This window comes from Mauremys mutica, chromosome 22 (genome assembly GCF_020497125.1).
Source record: "Mauremys mutica isolate MM-2020 ecotype Southern chromosome 22, ASM2049712v1, whole genome shotgun sequence".
Lineage (NCBI taxonomy): Eukaryota > Metazoa > Chordata > Testudines > Geoemydidae > Mauremys > Mauremys mutica.
Genome location: NC_059093.1, coordinates 7972553 through 7993506, shown reverse-complemented (window position 1 = coordinate 7993506; position 20954 = coordinate 7972553). Strand labels below are relative to the sequence as shown.

At 46.1% G+C, this 20954-nt stretch overlaps 1 protein-coding gene across 2 annotated transcripts in view; it reads right to left on the bottom strand.

Annotated features, from left to right (window-relative positions):
- The window catches only part of POU2F3 (POU class 2 homeobox 3), a 63811-nt gene that overhangs the window by 14778 nt on the left and 28079 nt on the right, over positions 1–20954 (bottom strand). For both annotated transcript variants that reach the window (XM_044997221.1, XM_044997222.1), the window contains exons 5-6: positions 4695–4799; positions 3225–3327 (exon numbers count right to left, since the gene is read on the bottom strand). In XM_044997221.1, the coding sequence (XP_044853156.1) occupies positions 3225–3327; positions 4695–4799 (208 nt within the window). The remainder of the gene's footprint in view (positions 1–3224; positions 3328–4694; positions 4800–20954) is intronic.

Below are 20954 nucleotides of genomic sequence, written 5' to 3'. Positions count from 1 at the left end.
TAAATATTTACCCTAACTGTAAGCTCAATTGTAAAAAGTTTACAAGGTGTCACAATAACTTATCACTTTTTGCCTGCTTGGGAATTAACCATGGAAAGTAGGTCAAGAAAGAATGTTTTGAACAGGTGCAAGGAAACCAGACACAGAGACTGAATTAGTCCAGACAGAAACAGGTCTACTGATAAGATTCAAGGTTGAGGTTGGGCTTAATAAACAAGTTGACGTGGGTCTGGAAATCAATGGATCAAAATTGGAGTGGCAGACACTAGGCCTAATAGGTGGACACAGTAATGCCTCCCACTTTCCTCCCTTTTTGGGGTTCTTCAAAGGAGACTTCGGAAATTAGTTTTTGTCCCAACGCATCTTCACTTCCTAGCTCACATCTCACCCCGGTGCATTTTAACTCATCTCACGTGCCCTAATCCCAACACAGAGGGAGTGGTCCAGTCAGATGGATTTTCTTCTTAAGAGGAAGACCATCAGGCCTTGATCTTGTTCAAAGAACCTTGTTTTTCACCTGAGAGTCCTGAAAGCCATTGCATCATCATGACACCTAGTCCTCAGCCAATCAGTGGGGATATATAATTGCCAGTGCCACAGAGCTACATAAGATCCTGTTCTATCTCCCTTCCCTTTTGCGTTACTCTCTGACCCACTATTTCTTTTCTCCTATCCTATCTAGAGTTGCTAATTTTGGCTAGATGGATTCCTGGAGGATTCATCACATGACACAATCTTTAATTTAAGATTAATCTTTAATTCCTGGGGGGCTGGCAACCTTAATCCTCTCTCTCACTTTCTCAGCTTTTCATTGAATACTGAAATCAACTACACTGCATCAGCGCAGTGAGACAAGATGGTCACAACCCTGCTCTGTCTAAGGGGAAAGGACCCAACCAGATGATTTCCCTGACCGGAATGTGAACCAGGGTCCAAGCAACAGGTGTCTTGGTCAACCTGCCAGCCAAAGCATCTCTTAGTAATTGACCAGCTGTCCAGTACTCAAAAACTTCAACCAAAGCCGTAGTTCCCTCACCTTTTCTATCCTCTCTCTTCTCCACGTTGCGTCTGCCTGTCTGCTACAAACAGGAGACGTGAATACCCTTCACACAACAGGACTGACAGCAAAATTAACCCTTCTTTTTCATCTAAGGTCGTTAATAAAACTGAGAGACACTGCCTCCCAAAGCACAGCGACAAGTACGATTTGATTAAGTTTGTTTCAGATAATGACTTAATTTCAATGTCAGTATAAATGTTTGTTTTGATTTCCTGTTCTTTCTTGTGTTTGGTCAATAAACTTTCAAAAGAATCTTTCAGGAGGAAAGCTTTTGGGTGCTTGCCAAGAGACGGAGTAAACCAGGATCTCTGTAGAAAATCCCCCGAACCTTTGTATCACTCTTTTAAATATCTGACAATGAAAGAGTTTAGGACACCTTGAACTCTTTTGACCATTGAGATTATTACAATAGCTCCTTCGGACAGAGACCTGGTCTTTTCTTTGCCCATTAAAGCACCTGGCTCATTTTGGGCTCTGCATGAATCATAATACTGTCTTGCAGAAATCAGATGATGAGGATAGCAGTACTTAGCTCTTTTACCATGCTTATTACCTCCACAGTGCTTTAACAACCTTAACTAATTCATGAGACAAAGCTCCGTGGCTTCCGGAAACTGGAGGAGACTCACTGTATTGACTGCCTTCCTGGAATTTAAATCAGGTGCTTAACATTTAGATTTATAAAATGACACCATAGAAAGAATAATCGGCTTGGCTCTGATTGTGCATGTCTCCAGGTTTATTCACGGGTCAAGGTTTATTCACTACTGTTGTAAAAGCAAAACACATCTCTTCACCCAACAACCCCAGAAAAATAAAAGCTTGTAATGAGGAGGGAAATTGTACCAGGGATGCAGAGTTGTCAGGGAGTTAAAGTTACGGCCTTGATTCAGAAATCCTGTATTATGGAGGGGGTCCGAATAGGTAATCATAATGGCCGCTTCTGGCCTTCAGTTGTATGAACCTATGAGTCCAGCATATCAGGACCCAAGAAATCTTCCATACTTTTCTCACATTTACACTCAGTGCTGCTTTCCAGCACAATGCGTTTCCTGTCACACACGAGTGCGTTGGTACTGAGAGCAAACGGTTCAGTGATAGATTATTCTGATCCTACCCATTCAGGATAATTAGTTTAGTAGATTGTTAAATGTACAGTAAGTTGTTTTTTTTATATATTACTCAGTAGCACTTGGCAGCAACAACGGCTCAAGAGCCATCAGCGCTAGACAGATTGTCCACTCAGTCTAGACAAATTGAAATAATTTTCATCCAGAGTTTATACACTGTCACATTCTAGGATCGTGTGTTTTAATGTATCTGTGGCCCAAATCCTGCAATCGGTCCATGCAAGGGAGCCTTTATGATCACTGAAGTCAAAAGTTACTCAGCATGGGTATGAGGATCCATCTATGTAGATCAGATGGTAGCCTCGGGATCCACATTTGTCCTTCCATGATCAACACTGGCCCAAGCCATTGTAATGCACATCTATTTTTTAAAAGCTTACCTCTAAAAAGGGAATATATCAAAGTTGGAAGCTAGAGCAGGTTCCCCATAAAGATGGGGCTCCTGGGTGTTTCCATGTCATCCTGCCTGAGACTAACCCAACCAGATGCACTGCTGAATTTCAACGGAGAGAGGCATTTCTCTGAGGCATGCCTGAGATCAGTCCACACAGCCCCTTGGTGGCGCTACTGCTGCATGGAAGTGCAGCTGTGGGAGCATCTCCCCAGCTGCGTAGCCGAGAGAGGAGAATTCCATCACCCAGTGGTTTAGTTTAGTTTGCATTTTGGTTGGAGCAGCTGCCTGGTGTCAGGGCTTTGGGGTGGCTTCAGGTACAACAGGGGAGGGCGCTGCAATGCAGGAGAGAGGGCGAAGGGAAAAGCTTTGGCAATACAGAGAGGCATGGTCAATAACAACGGGAGCAAGACAGTGAACCAGTTTCCACTCTTGGTCACCATGGCCTAGATCTGGAGTGACTCTCCTGACATCAGTGGATCGATGCCACTGCGATATCAGTGCCTGGCCCTGGATCTCACCAGCCCATCTAGTCAAGGGTCGGGGGTGGGTTGGCTCTTGAATCACTCCACGTACCGGCCTGTGACTCCACCTGTATCAAGGACACTGTATTAATGATTCTAGTGAGCACGAGGGCTATTACCTTGCTGCCCAGCCTGGGCCTGAGAGAGCAGGAACTGAGGAACTGATTGCATAGGACCGGGCACCAGCACAAGCTGCTGCAGGGTGTGAAGAGAACTCATATCCTAACGAAGAGACAATGCAGATCAGATGCATCTGCCCTGCACACAGCACTCACCCTTCCCCCCCCCCCTGCTGTAAGTAGCACTTAAACACCCCCCTCTACCATCCCTGCCCCCGTTTCTGCCTCCAACCACCATAGACTGCAACTCAGGCAACCTCCCCCCAACCCCCAGCCTGAGCACCACAGAACTAGAGCAGCTCCCACCTTTTTCACCCAAACCTTTTCCAACACTGGCTTTTTGCTTAAATGGAATTTTTCCTTTTTTTTTTTTTTGGTCAAAAAAGCAAACTCCCAAACTGTCAATTTCTCTCTTTTTTGTCTATTGACATTTTTCAATTTAAAAGTGAAACATTTTGGTTTTCAGTTGCCATAAAAAAAAAAACCCCAAACAATTAAAAAAAATCATTGGGGCAGGGGGAGCGTTTCAGGTTTTTGACAACAACTCAGAAAATGTCAGAAAAAAATTAAGTAAAAATAAACAAAAAAAATTCAATTTTGCATGGAAACCAAATCCTCATTTCCCGACTGGCTCTCTAGAGAATCTGGGAAGGAGTGAGGCCCAGGACTGTGTTAAGTACGTCCACCTGATCCTAAGAGATGTTCTTGCTTGATGCTGCCTGGCAGGTGAGAACTCCCAGCCCCCCACCCAGGGCTCTGACTGAGGAAAGTGGAGGCAAAAATCTTTGTAGTTCCTACAAATTCCTCAATCGCAACATTTCCTGATTATACCACCATGGGTCCCAGCTCGGACTCCTTGTCTGACTTTACAGACAGGAGGCTGGACTTGGGGTGAAATTCACAAGGTCTATTCACCAGCTAAGCCCATAGGGTCAGATAACCAAGTCCTTGGCACCCACAGTTGGGGTCAGAATTTCCAAGGAGCTCAGCAGCCAACAAGCACCCAGTGTGATGAGCTCTAAAACCTGGCCCCTATTTTGAAGCATTGTGGGACCATAAGTGGTGCCTACGCCTTGGGCAAGGGCTTTGCTCAGGGGTGAATTTCACCCTTTCATCTTAGGTGCAAACATAAGGGAAGAGATTTTAAAAGGCACAAATAGCATTTGGGCATCTAACTCCCATTGGAAGTTAATGGGAGTTAGGTGCCTAACTGCTATTTGGGCCTTCGAAAAATCTCCCCCAAAGAACACATTTTGTCTCTGGTGTTACTCGACAAAAGTCAGTTGAGTGACTCTAGGGGTGAACCTGACCTTCGCAAAGCAAATTGAATCAGGATTCACAGTGTCGGACTCTGGAAGCCTTCTCCATTGCCATACGAGCACCTTTTTAAAGTGGCTTTCAAGCAATGAGTGCTCCAGAACCAGTGCCACAAAGGACTCCTGGAGTTCTTGAGGCTGCTAAGCCACTTACCCCGGTGATTTGGCTTCCAGGCATCATTGATGATCCTTGTCCTAGGTGGCCTGATCTGGGCTGTACCGGAGATTGCAAGGAATCACTGAGGTCTTCTGTTTTAATCTGCAGGGGAGAGGACAGCAGTTGTATCAGCAGGAAGCCTGCACAGATGATATGGAGTCAGAGGAAGGTGGAAGAGTCTGGAAGTTAGCAAGCTTGGAGTTTGGGGCACCTGGGGAAGATCCTCTCTATTGTACCTGTGCTCGGCATCACACCAACAGTGAAGTCTAGTAATGAGAGTCAGGACTCCTGGGTTCCATCCCTGGCTTTGCAGCAACGTCTGTGCATTTGGACAAGTCACTTCCCCACTCTGCTTCAGTGTCCCCACCTGCAAAGTGGGCATAAGTCTACTGACCCACTTCGCCACGGGGAGAGGTGAGGTGTCCTTAATTAAAAGCCCTCTAATTAAATCATTTAAGTCCCGCTGACTTCAGTGCTGCTTCGAGTCAAGCACGTGCTTAAGTGGTCTGCTGAACCGAGGCCCTGAAACGTTTTGTGGCTCTTGGAAGAAAAGCACCAGAAAGCAAAGTATTATAATAACAGGTAATGCATAGATATTGGTGGGCTGACTAAGTCGCTAATGCCCTTTTTAGGAGCTGCTTCAGCTGCATTCCACTGCATTTCTGGCTACAGCACATCTCCCTGCAGAGGTGGCCATGAGGGTGCAGGGAACAGAGAAGAGAACAGTTGGTGGTACGATTAAAGCACATGAAAACCAGCACCATTTAGGAGTGGCTGCCAGCCTTGAAAGTTCACCAGCCCCTGCACTAAATCTACTTGCCCACACTTCACCACTGGTGATAATGGGCAAACAAATGCTATTTGACTTGCCTAGTAAAGGAAAACAGTCATTTGCCCAGAGTCAAGCAGGTGAGTAGCATTTTGCACATTGTATTGGAGTCAGCCCTGGAACCACTTGCCCTACTTTGAAGTCCAGGCAAGACTCAAATCCAGATTTCTGAGACAGGAAAAATTCACCAAGGATCAGAATGGGAGCTTTGAGTTTGTTTGGTGCTTTGGTCTCCAAGTTACTTTTTATTCTTTCTGCTCCAAAACAAGGCAAAACCTGTTGTTGCTTGTTGCACTGGGTGTAATTTGTCACTGGGACCTGGCGCCCCCGTGGGATGGACAATAGGATTTTGGAGAACAAAGGAATGCTCACACATCACCGTGGTGACTGAGTGGAATAGGTGCAACATCAGGTTAGGGCCTTGCTCATCCTCAACTGGGAGGACTGTATCCTGCATTTGTAGGGAGCAGAGAGAACTTTTTGGCCTCATCGAAAAGGTCTTTTCTTGAGATGGATCCAAGTGGCAAAATTCTGCTCCAAAGCCAAACCTTCCCCATGTTTGAGGGTGCTTGGATCTGGGGTTCTAGTTTGGGTCCTTTCAAGTGACAGTCCTGATCCAGGTCTAATTTTTCCCCAATGCCACGAAAACCCTATGCTTTGGCTCGGGGTTGTGGACTCTCTCTTAGAATCTGGGACGGATCTTGCTACCAGCGGTAGTTAATGACACAATCCAAGATTACTGAAGAAACAAAACTTTTTCATTCTCCGGTATCCTGAGATGCTAGTGCAGAGAGTGAATAATATAGCCTCCTACCAGCAGAGAGAGACAAGCAACGTAGGTTTTCCCACAAACAATGAGCAAAGCATGCATTTTTCAGTCGAGAGGGCTTTTGTTACAGATTGAGGAAAAACAACTAAGAAAGAACAAATATAAGAGTCTCCATGAGAGAGAGAGAGAGAGAGAGAACACAATCTCTCTCTCACTCTGAACTGAAGCACAGAAAGGAAGCTCCCCCCCACCCCCGTAAAGATTAATTTACACATTTAAGGTGTAGTACACAAAACCCAGAATGACATCATCTCTTTTCGGTAACATGCTGTAGCTATATACTCTGCATAAAGCCTACTGCGCAATATTAACCCCTTCCAAAGACAGCTGAGAATTCTACACCTCTCAGGAGGGAGTGACCTTCTACTAGACAGATGATAAAACCTTTTGATCACTACTAATCTGGGCAGCGTTTGAGTTGGTGACCATTAAATGAAAGGCCCTATGAATACATCATCTCCTCTCCTCTGAGCCCATCACTCCACTTCAACCCTTTCACCCTCTCCAAGTTCTTTCCCTCCTGAAGACAGATTTACCAGAAACAACCACATTAAAATATATATATATATATATTACCCGTACTTGCAATCATTACAATTAAAGATCCAGCAAATTGCCAAGGGATTCATGTGTCTGTGGCTCACGTGACTCAGGAATCCGAATCCAAACGGCCACCGAGAGAAAAATGACCATGCCCACACGAAGACCAAGGTGCTTTCTCCTGCCTGATCCTGATCAGAGCTGAGCATTCAAGAGCCACAAGCCATTTCCAAACTGAAATCAATTTTTACAGCTGCCAAATGGAATGATTTGGAAGCGTTCCAGGAAGAAAAGGGTGTGTAGCTGCATCCCAACATCACGTAACGTGAGATCAAGAGGTGGGTTTGGAAAAAAACAAAAAACAAAAAACAAACCAACAACTGGTTCCCAATTTAGAAAACATCATCACCAACAGCTTTGTCCCCCACTTCCTGGAATTCGCCAGCTTTCTCCAGAGAAGATGGAAAGGACCCTGGGGGTAATTAACCAACTCTTCTCTATTGCACCTTATTTTGTTAGTGTTAGACTCAAATTTACTCCAGCCCTCCCCTGCATACTGGCTGCTTCCTATCTGTTTACTACTGTATGTTTGGGATGTAACCAAGTCACAAAGTTTGGGGTGTTTATGCAGATCCTTCCATCTTTGGTTCATCCAGAGAAAGCTTTACAGTATTTCCAATCCCAAGCATTCAACAACTGAGAGTCAGGCTGCTATCATGAGATTTTTTAAAATCATATATTTTTTTCCCCTTCTGGTTTCTGAGTGCACCTAGGTCATGTTTTCAAGCCTTTTCACCAGACCAAGAGAGTGAGAATTTTACCTTTTTAAAAAAGAAAGCAGAGATTCTCACATAATCACCTGACTCCAGAAGCTAGGACTTTCTGAAAAACCAGCAACTATAAAGGAGACCCATGATAAAAGTCAGTGTCTCAGCAATTGTGATTTTAAGCTAGAGAGCAAAATAAAGGTCAGATTGTGCTGAGTTTCTCTGGGGTCTTTGTATGGAGGTCAAGTTAGACTGAGACCAGTAAACAGAAAGGTGGCAGGGAGACGGTAGGTTTCCTCCTCTCCTATGTAAAATTCAGGGAAATGATGCAATCTGCCTCGGTAAAAATGCAATTTCAGATTGCACAGCAAACTATTAGGAATATACTCACTGTGCCCCGACCCAGGGAGAGACCCCTGCAGGGGAATGAAACAAAATGACATGCCACAAACAACAGCTATTATTGATATATAGATCATGCACACTGGGAGGAGGGACTAGAACTCTAGACCTTCATCTACAAAACCACTGGTATCTACCAATTGAGCTAAAGGGGATCTCCTAAAGCTTGTAAAATGGTAGGGCAATTACCCTCTTGGTGATCCACTAGAGGGTAACATAAATACACCACATGAAGCTACTGCATTAAAGGATTACTAGGGTGCAGGAAAGGAATTGCTCCTGCAAATCTAATCTAGATGTTCTCCCTATCTTGACATCATTTGTTTTGGGGCCTCTGACCCCAAGTGAAAAACAAATGGAGAGCAAGATGGCTTAAAGGAAGTCCCTTCCCTCATTGGCTGGTTGGTCCCTTCACTAGTTGGCTGGTGGGTCTGCTCACGCTGACAGCCCACTGATGGGTTTCTTACCCAATCCTGGTGGAACCCGCCCCCCCGCCTAAACAAAACAAAAAACAAATTGCGGGTGATGAAAAATGATCAAAGCTGTTCGGCTCACTTGCGTAATCCATTGGTGGAAGATATTACATAAACATTTCACAAGACAGAATTATGGAGAGAACATCTCCCAACCTGCCTGCAATTACTGCACAAACTCTTCCTTACCAGTAGAGAGAAGGTTAAAAAGAAAAAGAGAGCACATCTGTTTTGTAACAGATCTATAAACATTTGGCAAAGGCTCACCTCATGAAAACATCCTGGAGACATCCTGCAAGCTGTGAAAGTCCAAGCTCACGCAAGGCGGTTAGAAAAAAGCATGCTAGCAGCTCAGATGTTACAGTGATGAAGGCCATGTCAGAAATAGGTAGATGGATAGATTGCTAGGCAGGCAGACCGGCCCCACATTTGGTCTTATAAACTGCATGTTGCATTTCCATGGGGTGAACTCAACACTCCCTGTCCTCCTCCTTGTAAAACACAAAGTCACCTCCTCTTCCTCGACATTTCTGATGCAATATGATTGCCCTCCCACCCCCCTGTTGGCAATGTGGGTTTATATTTACCAATAGCTAGGAACCCTTTCAGGGGTGGGTTTGACAGAGCACCCTCCTCAATCTGGATGCTTCTTCTAACCACCCAGACTAGAGTTTCACCCTAGATTGCATGTGTGTAGCCAATCACACCGCATATTACATACACTACACATTAGGCAAAATGGTACTCAGGTAGCTGAGAATGTTATGGGAGGATCCACCTCAGGGTGCTGTGAGAGATCACACATTTATTATGTAGCTTAAATTTACTCTCTGAGACACAGACCTCTCCTAGTTATCTAGCCCACAAGGCTGTTGCATCTCAGCAACTCACAATCATTAATAAATTTATCCTCACAACTCACAATCATTAATAAATTTATCCTCACAACACCCCAGTTGAGGTAAAGTTGCGTTATTATTCCCATTTGACAGATGGTGAACTGAGGCACAAAGAACTGAAGGGGCAGATTTTAATTCCCTCACTCACACTGAGTAGTACCTCCCTCCACAGATGGTCTCACTGAAATCGCTCCCAGAGTAAAGTGCTACTAAACCCGAGTAAGGGTGTGAGAACCTGACCTTGAGTGAGTTGGCTATGGTCACTCAGGGAGTTTGTGACAGAGATAGGAATCGAACCACACAACGCCCCAGGTGCTGCTTTAACAACAAGACCAACCTTCATGCCTTGCCTGTTATGTGTTTGTCTGTGAAGTACCTACCACCCTTAGGGGCACTATGAAGTAAAAATAATAATAAATAATAGGAATAATATTAATAGTTTTGCAATTACCACATCCCCATATACTATCCTCAATTAACAGATGTCAAGAGTCAGGAACGTAACCTACATTCAGTGCAAATCCACCACTCAAACTCTACATGTGGCCATGTTATGGGTTGGTAGGAGGTTTAGGATCAGGATTTGCAGAGGCTTTCAGCGCAACGTGCATTCAGAGTTAGGCCATGACTGAATGCTTTGGGAAAATCCATCCTAAAAGTCAGGACATTTATGAATTATAGTTTCCTTCTCAACCATAATGCACCCACATTGCACCTCTGTGTTATTTTTGTTTTATTAAACTGGGCCTAATCTACTATTGCTTACAGTGCAAGATCAAACCTATGCTGTTAATAGTTATGCCTTAATATGTAGCTAGCTTATGGGGCTGTGGGAATCAAAACTTTAAATACACAAAAGTTGTACCTTAAAATGTGTTACCCATAACTTTTCATTAACACACATTTTTGTATGGAATTTCCTTAGTGTTGGTTTGTTTTTGAACAGGGAAAAAAAATAAGGAAAAGAAGTAGTCCCCTCAAAGCAATGAATTACACACATCAAACAAACACGTGTAGCACAGGCCAATACAAATGGGGGAAGAAGGGGAAGGAAGGAAAGGAAAAAACACAAAAAGGAAGAGGAAAAATAAAGAAAAAAGAGCAAATGAAAAATGAACAGTTTGAATGACTGTGTTGACTTCAGAAGCTGCTCAGGCAGATGTGTTCAGATAAATTGTAATTGTGCACAATCATTACATTAAAGGGTATTGTGTTTATTTCAATGTACCGTATCCCCAGACACACAGAGGCTTGTGAGAGCCTTTATCTGGAGATGTGTATTGGAGAGCACAGATTTGGCAAAGGACGAACTGTCCATAGCCAGGATATTCTTTCCAACTGACTCTAAGTTATTTTATGTCTTGGCCAATATTGCTTGGAGTTAGCCAAGCTGCTTTCTCCACCAACATTCACAGACATGCTAAGCTAGTGGTTTATAAAATGAAGCCAGTTGAGTTGACTGAGCAGCAGGAGACTCAGAGATGTGTAGGAAACCGTCCGCTGAAATATTACCTTTTGATTTATACTGTTTTCTCCTCATGGAACCCTGGCACCCCATTCCTTCCTGGCTTTCCCCTCTCGCCATTCATCCAAAATCCAGCCACCCAGAGCCAAGCTTATCTTCATTTCTTGCCCTGCTGCCTGGGTCTCTTTCCACAGCACAGCACTGCCCTCCCGCCCCCACTCCATGTCCTTTCTCAAATTCAGGCTCTCCATCTTCAAAGCTCTCCAGAACTCCACCCCTGCCCACATCTTTGCTTTTCATTCCTCTGCCCCCTTCCTGGGCTGTGTCCCTGACTCTCTCCTCATGAATCCCTTTGGTCTATTTCGCCCACTACAGACCTCTTCCATGCTACGCTGCACACTTGAAAGGACTCCTCTGGATCCAATCCTGCTCCCACTGAAGTAAGTGGCAAAACTCCACCATTGATCTCAATGGGGCCAGGTTTGGTGCTTTAACATTTCCCGAGAGATTCCTCATTCCAGGGACCATTCTGGCTGGGATGAGCCTCCTCTGTTTGTTCTGTATAATGCCTCCTTGGCCCTAGGGCTGCCAATCAGGGTAGGGACCGTCTAAAGCGTCACCCGCTGTGCAGCACTGATGTCCCCAGATCAATCATCCAGGCCGTGGGCAGAACGGCGCCGGCTTGGCATCTGTGTAATGAGCTGTGAGAACCAGGTTTAGCCACCCCCACTGCCGCAAGGTGCCTCGCGCCATGTCCCGCATGAGAAGGAAATGATCTTGGCATCAGCAAGAACCTGTGACTGCGGATGGCCTCGTCCCTATTCGACACTGTTCCGTGATTGGCTCAGGCTAGTTTTGACATTGCTGGGAGGAATCCTGTCCCAACGCCAGAAGGAATGAGGACATGGGAACAGCAGCCAAAGGGACTGTTTTAAATACATACAAGCAAGATCATTAAAGCAAGATCAGCTCTACCGTACAACTTCATTTCTCTTTGCATTTCGGGGGCAGGGAGTGCAGACTAATGATCAGGTGAAACCTGATTAGAGGAGGGGGCTTGGAGCCAGTGCTCCTGGGACCTACTTCCAAATCGGCCACTAAATTCACTTGGCTAAATCACCGTGCAACAAATGTTCCATGGAAGCTTGTTGCTTTCATTGGTTTGGGTGCCCAACTGGAGCCAATCCCTGGGCCTGATTTCCAAAGGTGCCAGACACGTGCAGCTCCCACTGATTTCACAGGGAGTTCCGACTGCCTGGCACCTCTGAAATATCTGGTCTGTCGTCGGGAATCCCAAATTAGAGGCCTTGTTTGAAAACTGGCACCTGCCCCCTTTGTGCCTCGACTTGCCTTCTGAAAAATGGGTGTAGCACCCCTCCTTTCCAGGGTGCTGAGAGGCCTTTAATTAATTAAACACTTGCCAATGTGTCGAGATCTTCAGATAAAAGGCCCTAGAGAATTGCAAAGCTGTGTTATTACTGGTGACGATGGTGTTAGGAGCCAGCAGAGCTATTTCTGTGCATTTTGGTTCATCCAACTCAGGGCTTTGGAAAGAGTCTGACAATCTAAATAGCCCCTAGATAAGCGTCCTCTGTGCCTCTTAGCTTAGCTTTTACTGTGCAAACAACTGGTATGTCCCTGCAAACAGCTTTCTAAAGCAAGGCCAGCCCACTACAAGCTTGGAAAATATTTACTCAAGGATTACAGGAGTCCACTTGGAGAAAGGAATTTGCATGCACTCTGCAAATCCACCTGCTGGTGAATGGAGAGTGATTGGACTCTTGCTTATGTGTTTCTGTGTGTAGCAGGAGCTCCTGAAAAGCTGGGTCCTGTTCAGAGTACCTGGGACAGGAGTGGCCGTATAGAAAATACCCAGAAACGGAGCCTTCCCTGGGGCAGCCTTAGACTGGAGACTAGGTGCCACTGAATGGGTTTGGATAGAGTAAAAAGTGACTAGAAGCTTTCTGAAGATTCAAGGGTTTGGGCAGTGGGACACTGGGTCTTTGGGTAACTGGTTTAGATCCAGCTCAAGTAAAAAAGGACCATAAGTTGTTACCAGCGGTTTGGTGGGTCTCATTCCAGCCACAAGTGGACAATGTGTCCACGTCCCCCAAACCACTTCCACAGTGAATGTCCTTCTTGGCTGTCTCAGGAGAGGCACCAAGAAGAAAGAGCGGCCACCTAGACCAATGTCCTGTCTCACTGCTGGTGGCGATGCCCGCCCCCCCAGGACAGGGCTGCATCAAATTAGCAGGCAGTGGTTATGGGGCCAGCAAATGGGGTTGGGGTTGCACTGCCATGGCCTATGCTGCAGCTGCCAACTGAGGCAAAGTCTATACTACAGGTGCCACAGCGACACAGCTATGGTGCCATTAGAATGGCTATCCTGGGTCAGACCCATGGGCCATCTAGGCCAGTGTCCTGTCTCTGAAAGTGGCCAGTGCCAGGTGCCCCAGAGGGAATGAACAGTGCAGAGCAGGCCTGATGTTCACCAGCTCTACAGTTCTGCCTCTTACACGCCAATGATGTTATACATTAGATTCAGGTTGCAAAAGAGCATTTGGCATTTGCTCTAGTGCCTCTGGTTCTGGCCAAGGGACCAAATCAGAGACTAAGAGTAGCTACCGTCAGCTTCAGCAGATGACTTGCACCCTGAAGGCACAAACTCGGTGACTATGCTGGTAACAGGTGCAGTGAGACAAGGCTATTCTCTTGGGAATTCTGGCCAGGCTAAAAACCCTGCACCCACGGCATGAATGGCCCAATTTTGAAGACTTGTTTGTGGCATGGGGAGTTTCAACAAACAACTTAAATTTTCGGGGCTGATACAGCTCATTGGAAGTTCACCATAAAGGACACCTTCTGCACAAGAGGATCAGCACTTTATTCCATCCTGGAGGTTGAGCTTGGGCCAGAATCACTCCTAGGCAAGGATGAGCCACGTGATGACACCTGGTGCCTCGTTCTCCTGCGCTTCCTCCCCAGGCAAAACACCCACAGACGCGTATGGGAGTGGTGGCAAGAAAGAATATGGAAGGAGTGAGCAGTAGGCACCCCATGGACAGCCAGAAGGAGAAGTGGGACCTATACCTAAAGCCAGATCTTTCTCTGGATCCTTTCCCCAGTGGGTTGCATTTTGTAGGAGAACAGCAAACAGACACAGGCCAGTGCTAGAAGCACAAGTGCAGGGGAAATTGGGGAAACGTCCAAGGGGAAGGGACAGCCCGGCGTTCAGCTCATATTCTGTCTGTTGATACAGATGTGGAGAGTACAGCTGGTTTTGAGCCAATGAAGTTGTTTTCCAAAGTGGTCCCAGGGGAGGCAACGCACAGCTAAGTCCGGGGGTGACGCTTCAGGGCAAGGAGGGAGAAGAGAAAGTGTAATCTGAGCCCACACCTGGAGGGAAGGGGAAAGCTGGATGCGAACGGACACCAGACAGGAGGGCAAATTGGGGAGGGGATGGAAATCTGGAGGGCAGAGTGAAACCTGAGCTCAGCTGATACCCGCAGGGGAGAGCAAAGGAGGAACTGAAACGGCATGTGGGGAATACATGATATTGGGTGGTGGAGGGGGAGAGAGGGAAAGTGAAATGAAACAGGACGAGAACTGCTCCCTAAGGGAGGGAAGCGCAGGTCTAGCAAAAATTATTAATAATAAAATGTTTAGCACCTTGCTCCTTCAAAGAGATTTATGGGAGGAAGGAGATTAATCTGGTTAGATAGCAGGGCTCTGAGTCACAAGATCTAAGTTCATTTCCCAGCTTTGCCACAGACTCTCTGTATAACCTTGGGCCTGATATTCATGACTGCCACTAGTTTCAACGGCACCTCTGAAAAAAAAAATCAGTCTCTGTGCCTCAGTTTCCGCATCTGTGAAATGGGGGTAATGCTCCCTTCTATCTCTCAGGGGTGTCCCGGGGCTACACTAGCCAGCCAAGTGCTGTCAGGTCCTCGGACGGAAGGTACTATGCAAGGGCAAAGCGTTATTAGTGATTTTTTTTTTTCAAAGGCCACCAGGAATTTTAGGTCTCAGGTGGAATTAGCCCAGCCTGCCATGTCAGTAACAATGCTATTCGCAGTGTTCCTCAGGATATTAGACAGACAAGGTGGGTGAGGTCAGATCTTTTATCGGGCCAACTTCTATTGATGAAGCTTTTTGTCTTTCACCAACAGAAGCTGGCCCAATAAAAGACATGACCTCACCCACCTTGTGTATCTAATGTCAATAACAAGGAAGATCACACGTTGCAGAACATCAGCTCCGAAATCCCTCCCCTTAGAAAAATCAGTGTCAGACCCACCCGTTTCCCTCAACGGCACCTGACGGGAGACTCACTTAAATCTCTAAAATCTAAGTTCCCCTGACAGGGCTGGCATGTGCAATCTCCATTCCAGCAAACTCTCCCCCACCAAATATGAAGCACCTCTCCCAGATCAAGCTGCCATCTGAAAGACTGGAACTTTGATAATGGTGAAATTCACCCCTGTGCAGAGAGTTTGCCCTAGTTTGAAGGGTTAAGTGGGATTTAAGTAGCACACAGGCCCTCTGCACAAGGGTGAATTTCACACTAGAGGAGCCTTTGCTTTAGAAACTATGGGAGGGATTTTCAAAAGTGCTCCGTGCTAGCCTCTCTCTGCTCCTGGAGATGTCATGGGATGTTTTACCATTGTCTTTCACTGGGAGCAGAGTTAGGCCAATCCTGAGTGCTTTGGAAAATGCAACTCATCATAACGGCCTCAGTCAGACTGGCCTAGTGGACAAGAGTACGGGACTGGGATTTAGGAGACCTGGGATCTATTCTCAGCCCTACCACTGGCCTGCTCAGTAACTTTGGGCAAGTCACTTCCCTTCCTGTGCCTCAGTTTCCCCATCTGTAAAATGGGGTGACACTGACCTCTTTTTGTAAAATGCTTTGATATCTACTAACGAAAAGTGCTAGATGTGAGCTAATTATTATTGTTAGGTCTTATTACCCTTTGGTCACATCTCTTTAGCAGTCAGTGGTTGCTACCCTCCCAATGCTACCACTCCAAGCTATCCCCTCTCTCCGGGCTCATCCTTCCTCAAATCAGGAGTGTATCATCAATACTACAGGGGAGAACATAAACCAACAGCACAGCTCTCAGTTATTCCCAGACCTGGATTTCCAGTGCATTCTGGTGCCTGCCGCATGTCTGTCATCTGCACTGCAATCTCCTTGGGCAGGGATAGTCTTTATATTTGTACAGAGTCAAACCCATCATTAGTACTAAACATGTGACATCTTATCTGCAGGAATTGCCTACTCGGATGACAGGAAACCAACATCACACTCCCTGATACTTCTATATTGTCTCCACACTGCTGTATCAATAGACGTTCCAACCCTAGCTCCATTCAGTCTCCTGCCACCCCATCAATAGACCCTAAACTTGCCTTGAAAGATCCCTTGGCTCCCTCTGCTGGGAGAAGGGGGAAAACTGAGTCTCCTTTCTGTTCAGGGACCTGTGTGTCACCCCTCTGCCAAGCAGATATTGGGGTCCTGCAGGTCAGCTTCCCAGTGAATGAGAAATCAGTGATGTGGAGTCTGGTACATTCCTGGTGTAACATAATATCTACCGCATGTATTACATATTTATATAGCCTAACACTATGTGCTACATTTGCACGATACATACCAGTCCTTGAACACAGGTGGGTCAAAGTGGCATGCAGGCAATCCCCAGTCTCAGCCCACACCCCAATAAGCAATTTTTTCCCAAGAATTGACTCTAGTCAGAAAGATTAAGTCAAAGAGAAAATTCTCTTGCTGTTTGCAACAGCTCCCCCGCAAAGTCTCCATCACAAAATTAACAATACAGCATTTATTTAAAGACTGAACATTGCCTGTACACTAAGAGCTTGCAAGACTATGCATAACAGCACTATCCGGGGACTCCTGCCACAACATATGCATGGAAAAACTCCCCCAAGTGTCCGTGGGCTTTGGATCAGACCCTTTGCAGGCGTATCTGTTTGGCTCTGTGCCAAGCAAATTGAGTCCAACCCCAGTTAGTATGAGAAAGAATCACCCAGTTCCCTCACTGACACAGTTTGGGAGACATCCCACACCCCCGGGAGAAAGTTTATTGTTGCCTGTTTTCCTGGATGTAAACAGGAAGCAACCAGCGTTAACTCACAACTCTGGCTTTAGCAGGCCAATGTTCAAACCACTGAGCTATCCCTCCCCCACACCTAACATCTAGGTGGGACTGGACAAAAATGTCACATAACCTTGGCCTCCAGTTCCAAATTGGAGTAAATTATGGATGGAGCCTGAACGGAGAGACTCACAGAAGTTACAGATGAAGCAACACTGGCCCTTGCTCGCATTGGGTTCGCCTGCACCAGAGAGATATTTCAACTGTATATAACAACTGTGGCTACCACAAATCAGCACATCTACATGTAAAATGCTGTCGGCTGGGCTGTCACTGGGATTGAACTCATGTTCTGAAAGCACAAGCCTCTACCTAGTGAGATAAAGGACTTACAAAATTCTGCACATGTTCTAGGGGTAGAGACAGAGCCACGCTTTCGTTAGCATTGGGTTACACACATCTGCTATTCACGCACATATATAGATAGCTAGTTGTTACCACACTGGACTCTACCATGTTAGCAGACGTGACTAATGTCAACACCTATCATAGATGCTGGAATTAGGGGTACTGCCACACCCCCTATATGAAGTGGTTTCCATCATATACAAAGTTTACAGTTTGGTTCAACAGCTCTCATCACCCCCACTATCCAAATTGTTCCAGCAGCCCTGTTTGCAACTGACTTCTGTTGGGGAAGGATCAAACCTATTATGCCAGACACTTTGCTGTTGTGGGCTTGTTTCCTACTGTGTATTATTTTGGCAAGTGTTTGTGCTTCTCTGAGAGATGAAGAAGACAACCAACTATTCCACAATAAAACGGGATGGAGAGATTAATGAAAACATTGATGATGCATACCTGTCCGACATTCTGATAAATGCCCATATATTGGAAGGAGTATATATGGAATGTGATGGCCTGATGTTTAATTCCCTCCCCCACACCCACTCATTACAAATAAATCCTGTCTAGATGGCTTGGCCAGCACTGGGGAGTCTATGGGGAAACAGCCCACTGCTGAGTCTGCATTTCTGATGTAAATCATTCAGCGCAGTAGGGCCCAATCCTATGAGGTCCAGAGCAGGCTCTGAGTCTGATCCCAAGTCTGGTGAAATCGACAAGAGCTTTTCCATTGATTTCAAGTGGCTTTAGGTCCAGCACAATGTACTTTCACTGCCTATTTCTATCTCGATGGAATTTTCCCTTACGACTAGTTCTGAGCCGCTCCGGTGATCCCTTTGGCTCACGGGAGTTCCCTGCCGTAGGTTCTGGAGTCACAAGGCTTTTTTGTTTTTAGTGTGGCTTTCCAATGGAAGACAACTGAGCATGTTAAGACTCCTTTGATGGGGAGGGATTGATCCACCCAAGCCCAGAGGAGCCAAAGCAAACAAACAGATAAATGGCCTTCTCACACCTTCTCAGATGGAAACCACCAGGGCAAACCCTGAGGGGCAGAGAGCGAAGTGGGAAAGGGGAAGGACCAGAACAGCCTGTCCATCACCAAGGTGATAAATTTTCACATGTGCAACATCTGCTCAGATCCCTAATGACAGCCCTGAGATAGCCACAGCCTCTTACGGCTTTCCCCTCCCCAACCCTCTGGCTAGCGGCCAGAGCTAACCCACAAATCTGCCACCTCCCACATCCGTCTCTAGGCTGCCTCCTCCTTTGGGCTCTGAGGATCTGATCCAGAGTCCACAGAAGTCAGTGTAGGAGTCTTTCCCATTGACTTCAATGAGCTTTGGAGAAGGCCCTACAGCATTTTAGGAGCTGGGATCTACGGTGTAAGAAGTGCTGACTCTACCTGCCTCACCTGAGGGTTTTGACCTGGGACTCAAGATTCCAGGGGATTTCTCAACACTGTCTTCAAAAATCTCCAGACAATCAGAGACGCCATGGCAACAGATGCTAGGGCTGTCGATTAATCACTCGTGATTAACTCAAAAAAAGTAATTGTGATTAATCACACTGTTAAACAACAGAATGCCAATTGAAATTTATTTAATATTTTTGATGGTTTTCTACATTTTCAAATATATTGATTTTTCCCACCCAGAATTCAAAATGTACAGTGCTCACTTTATATTATTTTTTATTATAAGTGTTTGCACTGTAAAAATGATAAACAGAATAGTATTTTTCAATTCACCTCATACAAGTACTGTAATGCAATCTCTTTATCATGAAAGCGTAGCTTACAAATGTAGATGTTTTTGTTACATGACTGCGCTCAAAAACAAAACCATGTAAAATTTTAGAGCCTAAAGTCCACTCAGTCCTACTTCTTGTTCAGCCAATCGCTAAGACAAACAACTTTGTTTACATTTATGGGAGATACTGCTGTCTGCTTCTTGTTTACAATGTCACCTGAAAGTAAGAACAGGCATTCACATGGCGCTTTTGTAGCTGGCATTGCAAGGTATTTACGTGCCACACATGCTAAACATTTGAATGCCCCTTCATGCTTCAGCCACCATTCCAGAGGACATGCTTCCGTGCTGCTGATACTCGTTAAAAAAGTAATGTGTTAATCATGGATGGTGGGTGAAGCTTCCCCTGGGGGAGGCAAGCACCTTGTCCTGCCTCTTCTGTCCATGGCCCCGCCCATGCGCCATCCCTTCCCCCTCCCAGGCCCTGCCCCTTCCCCCTCCCACTGCTGACTTGCCTCTCACCTCTTCACTCCCCCAGTAAAGTCCCCCCTCTACTGACCTCCTCCCCCACCCGCCTGCCGCTCCCCCACCTGCTGCTTGCCTCCTCCCCCTGCTGCTGATCTCCCTCCCTGCCGTGAGACCCTGCCCTCTTTTCACCTTAAAGCACTAACAACATTCCCTAAGGGAACTGAACAGGCAACAGCTATAGATCAGTTGCCAGATGGATTCTCCTCTGCATGGTAGGGAGTTTGATTGGTGTATACTGTATATAGAGAGACATGGCTTTTCACACTACCTGCGCCAAACCCAAGCCTAATCTCTCCTTTTGAAAAAGTCTTCGTCATTGACAGCCTGCATTAGGGCAGTAGTTTAATCACCTTTCTTACGCAGAATTCCCTGCCAGACGCCTTTACTTAAACTGGGTTTGAATAAAACGCCTAGCTCAAGAATTTGGGAACGGTTTTTAACCCCAAACACATTTTCCTATAATATAAAAGCCAGCAGAATGTGGCCAAAGGGAAAGGCTTGCTGGCTGTTGGCAAATGCCTGTTAAATGGCTTCATTACCACTTTAATGGCCCTTTCATCTGCTACAAGGTCTCTGGAAGGCTTTTTCACCCGTGCAAAAGTTATTCAGGGATCCCCTCCCTATGCCTCCTCACTCCCCTGCCTGCCACTTGCATCCTCTCTCTCTCACCCCCCCCCCACGGGGAGTGGGAGTGAGGAGGAGAGACATGGCCTGCAGCTGCGAGGATCTCCAAAAGGGGAGTGGGGTAGGGTGGAGGAGGAGGGAGGAAGAAGATTGATCAGGTAGCAGCAGCACTCCCTGGGAGCCTCAGGGAAGGGTCAGAGCAGGGAAAGGAAGAGGCGGGGGGGGGGGTCACCACAGCCCTAGTGTCAGGCAGCAGGGACGGCTGCACTAGGAGAGGCACCGTCTCCCCTTGCCTATTTTATCGGCCACACACGGCGTTAATTAAATTTGTGACTGAACAAATTGGGGGAGAATTGTATGTCCCCTGCTCTGTTTTACCCGCATTCTGCCACATATTTCATGTTATAGCAGTCTCGGATGATGACCCAGCACATATTGTTTGTTTTAAGAACACTTGCACTGCACATTTGACAAAATGGAAAGAAGGTATCAATGTGAGATTTCTCAGGATAGCTATGGCACTTGGACCCAAGGTTTAAGAACCTGAAGTGCCTTCCAAAATCTGAGAGGGAGGAGGTGTGGCGCATGCTTTCAGAAGTCTTAAAAAGTAACACTCCGAAGTGGAAACT